Raw genomic sequence first — 6,040 nt, forward strand, 5'->3', positions numbered from 1 at the left:
AATGCATGCTTCTTTTTTTTTTTTTTTTTTTGAACGGAGCTATTCCTTAACAAAACGCACCTTCTTTGGAGCCATTTCTCACGCTCAGGGCTTTGCTGACTTCCACAACAGCTTATCAACTCGGAGAAAAGCAAATTCATTGACGGAAAATGGGCTAAGCATGTCCTCAAATGTAACCAGTCAACTACACTTCAACTGCACCCCCCACCCCCGTGCTCAAAATAGAGCATGCAGCCTGTGGAAGTGAAAGTTGACACTGTGAGCTGGCAAGCTGACCCATACGTCCACATTTAGCTGTAGATACTATTGATGCAGACTGATGAGCTGCTAAGATCAATCTACAGAGAGATGTTAGCTGAAAAGTGGGCATTGAAACCGTAGTTAATCTTTATCAGAGGTTCGACAACACCTGCCAGTTTCGTATTAACATTTGAAGCATCATCGTTTGTATAACTGAAGACATCCACGAGTTGAACCTCTGTACTGACAAGTCTGAGCATTTTTGGCTTGTCTCCTTGTTTTATAGCTTAATCACTTCCTACATCACTACATCCTCATTGTCGAGCCATTTAATTCACACTGCACTTTAAAGCATGTCGATTCGGTGTCATTGCTGTGGCCTCGGTTTACCTGCCACCAAAATAAATAAAGACCTGGCAACCTTAAACTGCAAGTAACAAAACAAACTCACAGGAAACAGCAGGTGAGGCGCAGACGTTGTCATTTAGAGCCGCCCACACCAAAACAAAGAGGAATAAATACCGCCTTTAGCACCGTCTTTCTATTTTACAAGGTAAAATCGCAACCCAAAATATCAGTACAAAAGGTAACTGACACATTTTCCTACATGTGCCCATGTTTTTTTTTGTTAAATAATCCTATAAGTGTCCTCTGATACAAGTGTAGTCTTCAGACAATGCACAGCTTCAGCAGCACAGACATAAAGTCTAACATCCTTGCACCCGTACTTTTCCTCCAACCCCCTTTGAGAGAAACAGGTGTAGCTGCATGAGCACACAAAATTACAACAATTAGTTAAATGTCCTCAAATAAACTTCCCTCAGCAGAAATACAAATTAAAGCACACAGGGGCACAGCCAAAAAAAACCCCATTGCCCAATCCAGCAGCCTGTCTAGTTTAACATGCAGAAAACGAGGCTCTAATAATCTGGATTTGAGGCAAGTGAAGCTAAAGGCTTTGTAGAAAGAATTTAAATGAATAGGTCTGAATTAATCATTTATCTTTTGTTGATGGGTGCACCCCCACTTAGACTCATCACAATAGATGCAGAGCGTTTTGTTCGACCAAATAAATCATTCCCATTGTTTAAGGTACATTGATCAATCTAATGGCTTGTAATAGGCTCCTAATTGCCACAGAGAAGTGCTCACGAATGGAGTCCAGAATTACAGATTCAACTCAAAAATCGCACTTGAATGACAAGGCAAGATCATGTTCTCCCCTTTTGTCTCAAGTAAACATCCCCTGAAAAATTACTTTTTTATTATTCTAGATTAATATGACAAATAAAACTTCCTTACAAATAAATGTAAGCGGGTTGTACAAAGCACTGAGATTCTGCGAGTCCTGTGCAGTTTTCTTTGACTTGGAAACATCATTATTTCACACTGCTCCCTGTTATGAGATGTGCAAAGAATCAAACGGACCAAAGAATGTAATATCTCTCCAATGTTAATTTGAAACCAAAAAACAAAATGAAGCCAGGGTTTTATTTAAAAACATGGTGAACTTAAAAGATGAAATATACGCTTACATTCTGCGTTCATTTTCATGTATCGCTCAAATTAATTGAACTACTTTAGCAACAATCAACTTTGTTTATGTAAAACAGGCGTTTAATACTGTTAACATCACTCTGCCAAATTGTCATGATTGCAAAAATGATTCCATTTTCTTGGCTGCGCTCAGTATCTGATGAGACTGATTTTTAGTCACCCTTCTAAAGGTGTTTTTTTTTTTAAGCAAAAAAGACTATTTGAACAAATTGCGCCTGTGTTGACTGACAGTATTCATGCTCTATAATGGAACATTATTTGCCCGTTTTGAATAGTGTAATGCACATCTTTCGGTCAAGCCTTTCTCTGGAAAATTGCTTTAACTTTTAAAGGGATGATGATTCACTTCAGAGCAGGTCAATTTTACATTATGTCATTATTCCTGAGCATTTTAACAAACTATGGAATATTGGCTTTTTGAATTGTAACACTAAAAGAAAAGAAATATACAAATAGGCTAACAATGGTGGCGAGTTTGGGGAAACTGGAGAAACGCGGCATCCTCTTAATTGTCCACAATTTAATTACAAGTGTGATGAGATTTTATTTCTCAGCTACAAGACAGGCACCGTGGCTCCAGTGGAAAGGCTCTAATGGAGATGACTGGCGGCCTTACACCACACACCCCTGGCTGTTGAAACTTTCCCCCCCGCCTATAAAAATCCTTGTCTTTTAAAACAGATCTACTACACGCTCTGATAAAGCAAGCTGTCATTTTTAATTAACCCCTCACCTGCGCACCCCCAACAAGTAAGCGGGGGGGGAGAAGCGCTTACGGCACGGCCGCGCGCGAACGCACGCACGAGCACAGACACGAGTGGGTTTAAAATTTTTTGGCTCATGGGTAAACAAACCGTAGGCGATATTTTATCAGCTACAATCTGTTTTTCTCCAGGTATTCAAAGACAAGTGGTTTCATTCAGACGGGTCGTAAACAATCTAACCGCGGTTAGAGAAGCAGAGTCGGAGCTGCCAGGCCTGTTTGGCTAAATTTCATCCATCTGTGGTTTTCTTATAGCAAAACAAAGGCTTACAAATAAAACTGGGCATAGAAAATCCGCTGTTTTCCCGCGAATCACCTGCGCCGTGCCTAACGCACAGCAGCGCGCACAGGCTGTGGACTGTTTTGATAAAGTCATCAGCAACAACAGCGTCTCTCAAATTGTTCAGGGCGCTGGACTTAAATAGCAACAATTTCTCAATGACGTGTTGCGCATGATATGAATATTGAAAATCAGAGAGGAAATCTGAGCTGCACAGAGGAGAGTGTCACCACAAACCACAGACGCTTTTAAAATGAGTGAAAAGCTTACCTGGTGGAGAACTGACGCGTGAACTCGAATTCTGCTATGAAAGGAAACATGAAGCCACCGTGTGAGTGAGAATACATAAAAATAACTGTATGCATTAAAAACATACCAAATCGTGTCTTGTATGACAGTCTGAGCAGAGGCTGCACAAACAGATGATTGACGGCGAGGTTTTCGGTGTTTCTGTCTGCGCTCGGGTCTCTCATTGGCTGACTTCATCCCTAGCCACGAATGCAGCTATTAGATTGGCTGCGCGTCCTCGCCAGCTGTACTTCAAAGAACACGCTCTCTACAACTAGGTAGTGTTGGGAGCTGCGAGCCAAGAGAGAAACCGTGTGACCTGAGTCAAACACGGTGAGTCTGAGTCAATTTGGAGCCGTACAGCAGTGCAATCGCGAACACTCACATCACAGCACAGACCCTGGATATGGCTACGTCTATACTTGGGGTGAGTTTGAATTTGGATTTCTGCGCATACGTTGTGCGTAAAGTTACTTCTTTCTTCTGCAACAAAAAGTCTTTACTGTGTTCGTAAACACGCATGTTTTCATGTTTGCAGTACTGATTTACTACAGTATCGTTTAGGTTACCAGTACTTGACTTCTCTCGGTAGTTATGAGCCTGTTATTAAAAGTAAAGAGCTACATGTTGACAAAGCTTGGCAACATCATAATCAAAACTGCGCTGATAAAACTTTGTCGTGTGTTAATATTTTCTTCTGCCTATATTCGCAGTTGATATCTGCAAATTAAAATTTTCAGAAAGATTGTAAAAATGTAATCGGTATTACCTTACGGTACTTCATTGTTCATGAAATACAATTGTTAAAACATTTATTTCACCTCAGATTATGCTTTTAATAGTTGTTTTAATTAGCTCGTAAAAGTGGCGACAATCAGGCGTGTGCTTTCCAGTTATCCGGGTTGGACAGATTAGTTTTTTTTTTTCTTGTCTTAAGTCCAACTTTTTGTGTATTTTTCAGGAAGAGCCACGGTTTGGAACTACACCTCTAGCTATGCTGGCTGCAACTTGCAACAAAATTGGCAACACCAGTCCTCTTACAACTTTACCTGACTCCAGCGCTTTCTCAAAAGGTGGATTTCACCCGTGGAAAAGATCCTCCTCCAGCTGTAACTTGGGATCCAGTCTGCCCGGTTTCACAGTAGCAACAAGCCGCGCATCGACAGGACTAACACCGACCAGTGGCACGGGCAACAGCGCCTTTTGCTTAGCCTCCACCTCCCCGACCTCGTCTGCGTTTTCCACAGAGTACAGCGGTCTGTTTTCCAACTCAGCCAGCGTCACATCTCAAGAGTCTGGACAGTCAGCTTTTATCTCCAAAGTCCACACATCAGCAGAGACTCTGTACCCACGAGTGGGGATGGCGCATCCATACGAGTCATGGTACAAGTCCGGGTTCCATTCAACAATTTCTGGCGATGTGGCCAACGGAGCGTCCTCGTGGTGGGATGTCCACACTAATCCCGGGTCGTGGCTCGATGTCCAAAATCCTGCAAGCACCCTTCAGACCTCGCTGCATTCCGGAACGCCCCAGGCTATCCACTCCCAGCTGGGTGGCTACAACCCGGACTTCTCCTCGCTGACCCACTCGGCGTTTAGCTCCACGGGAATCAGCCCTTCTGCGTCTCATCTACTGTCCACCAGTCAGCACCTGTTAACACAGGACGGGTTCAAAACAGTCATCCCCACTTACACAGACGCTTCTGCCGCTAACGCCATGATTTCTGGGGGCAGTTCAGGAATAAGTAGCTCCTCGAGGTCGTCCAGGCGGTACTCCGGGAGAGCAACATGTGATTGTCCGAACTGCCAGGAGGCTGAGCGGCTGGGACCCGCCGGGGCCAGCCTGAGGAGAAAGGGACTCCACAGCTGCCACATTCCCGGCTGTGGTAAAGTGTATGGAAAGACATCTCACCTCAAAGCGCATTTGAGGTGGCACACCGGCGAGCGGCCTTTTGTCTGCAACTGGCTTTTCTGTGGCAAAAGGTTCACTCGGTCCGATGAGCTCCAGAGACACCTTCGCACCCACACCGGCGAGAAAAGGTTTGCTTGTCCGGTGTGTAACAAGCGCTTTATGCGGAGTGACCATTTGAGCAAGCACATCAAAACGCACACGGCCGGGGGTGGAGGCAAAAAGGGAAGCGACAGTGACACCGACACCAGTAACCTGGAGACGCCGAGGTCCGAGTCCCCAGAACTTATTTTGGAGGGGGTGAATCCCAGAATCACGGTTAAGGATCCGTCTCCTCACGACGAGCCCTAATGAGGCCACACAGCCCAAATCAAACCACATTCAAACCTGCACAGCATTGAAAACGGGTCTTATTTGACAGACAATAAAGGAGAAAATATTTCAAGAAGCGATGGCAAAGACTAACAAATATATTCTCCACAGGCGTAACAAGTATTTCATTCGTAAATCCACCTGAAGAAACCACAGTGATTTGCTGTAGGCCTTTGGAGATTTTTAGGGACAATTCGAAAATGACATGGATGCTGAGGGTGCGCCAAACGTGTTGAACTTTGGTTGGACAACGTGAGTTACATCTTGTATATTGACGATTCAGCTATGTGTTATTTTAATGTAAATGTTAGGCTATGATTGTTTTACTCGTGTTGGTATCCTGGAAATCAGGGAGTTTACTTTCGACGCACTTTGTGGATATGTATGTACACAGCTTTTTTCAACTTTGGTTAACCATTTTATTTCTTTGCTAAAAATATCTATATATAAATGTTTACCTGTATAAAGTCACACGTATAAGACTTTCATTTTATCGTAATTAAAACATCTCAAAAAAGGCTGTAATTGTGTGATGTAGATTTTATGGTTTTTTTTTTAATAATTATTTTGTGTTTGGCTTTAAATTTGAAAAAAACAAATCTATTTAGAAATGTATTTTCAAACCTGAGTG

General features: G+C 43.0%; 2 protein-coding genes across 4 annotated transcripts in view; one reads left to right on the forward strand and one right to left on the reverse strand.

Moving 5' to 3' along the window:
- The window catches only part of LOC109958117 (obg-like ATPase 1), a 45,112-nt gene extending 41,777 nt beyond the window's left edge, over positions 1-3,335 (reverse strand). For 2 of the 3 annotated variants that reach the window (XM_020596497.1, XM_020596499.1), the window contains exons 1-2: positions 3,217-3,335; positions 3,111-3,144 (exon numbers count right to left, since the gene is read on the reverse strand). In XM_020596497.1, coding sequence (XP_020452153.1) covers positions 3,111-3,144; positions 3,217-3,326 — 144 coding nt within the window. In that variant the 5' untranslated portion in view covers positions 3,327-3,335. Of the gene's footprint in view, positions 1-60; positions 669-3,110; positions 3,145-3,216 lie in introns of those variants that run through there. The other variant, XM_020596498.1, reaches the window with a different exon arrangement.
- Positions 3,336-3,412: 77 nt separating this feature from the next.
- On the forward strand, positions 3,413-5,933 carry sp9 (sp9 transcription factor). The gene is made up of 2 exons (XM_020596500.1): positions 3,413-3,555; positions 4,090-5,933. The coding sequence occupies exons 1-2, from the start codon at positions 3,535-3,537 to the stop codon at positions 5,386-5,388; spliced, it is 1,320 nt and encodes a 439-aa protein (XP_020452156.1). The 5' UTR covers positions 3,413-3,534; the 3' UTR covers positions 5,389-5,933.
- The last annotated feature ends 107 nt before the right edge of the window (positions 5,934-6,040 follow it).

The sequence above is a fragment of the Monopterus albus genome, unplaced genomic scaffold (assembly GCF_001952655.1).
Source record: "Monopterus albus unplaced genomic scaffold, M_albus_1.0 scaffold30.1, whole genome shotgun sequence".
In the NCBI taxonomy this organism is placed as follows: Eukaryota; Metazoa; Chordata; class Actinopteri; order Synbranchiformes; family Synbranchidae; genus Monopterus; species Monopterus albus.

Coding starts and splice junctions, on each gene's coding strand:
- sp9 (XM_020596500.1), top strand. CDS start 3,535: ATGGCTACGTCTATACTTGGG. Junction 3,556..4,089: donor TGGCTACGTCTATACTTGGG/GTGAGTTTGAAT, acceptor TGTATTTTTCAG/GAAGAGCCACGGTTTGGAAC.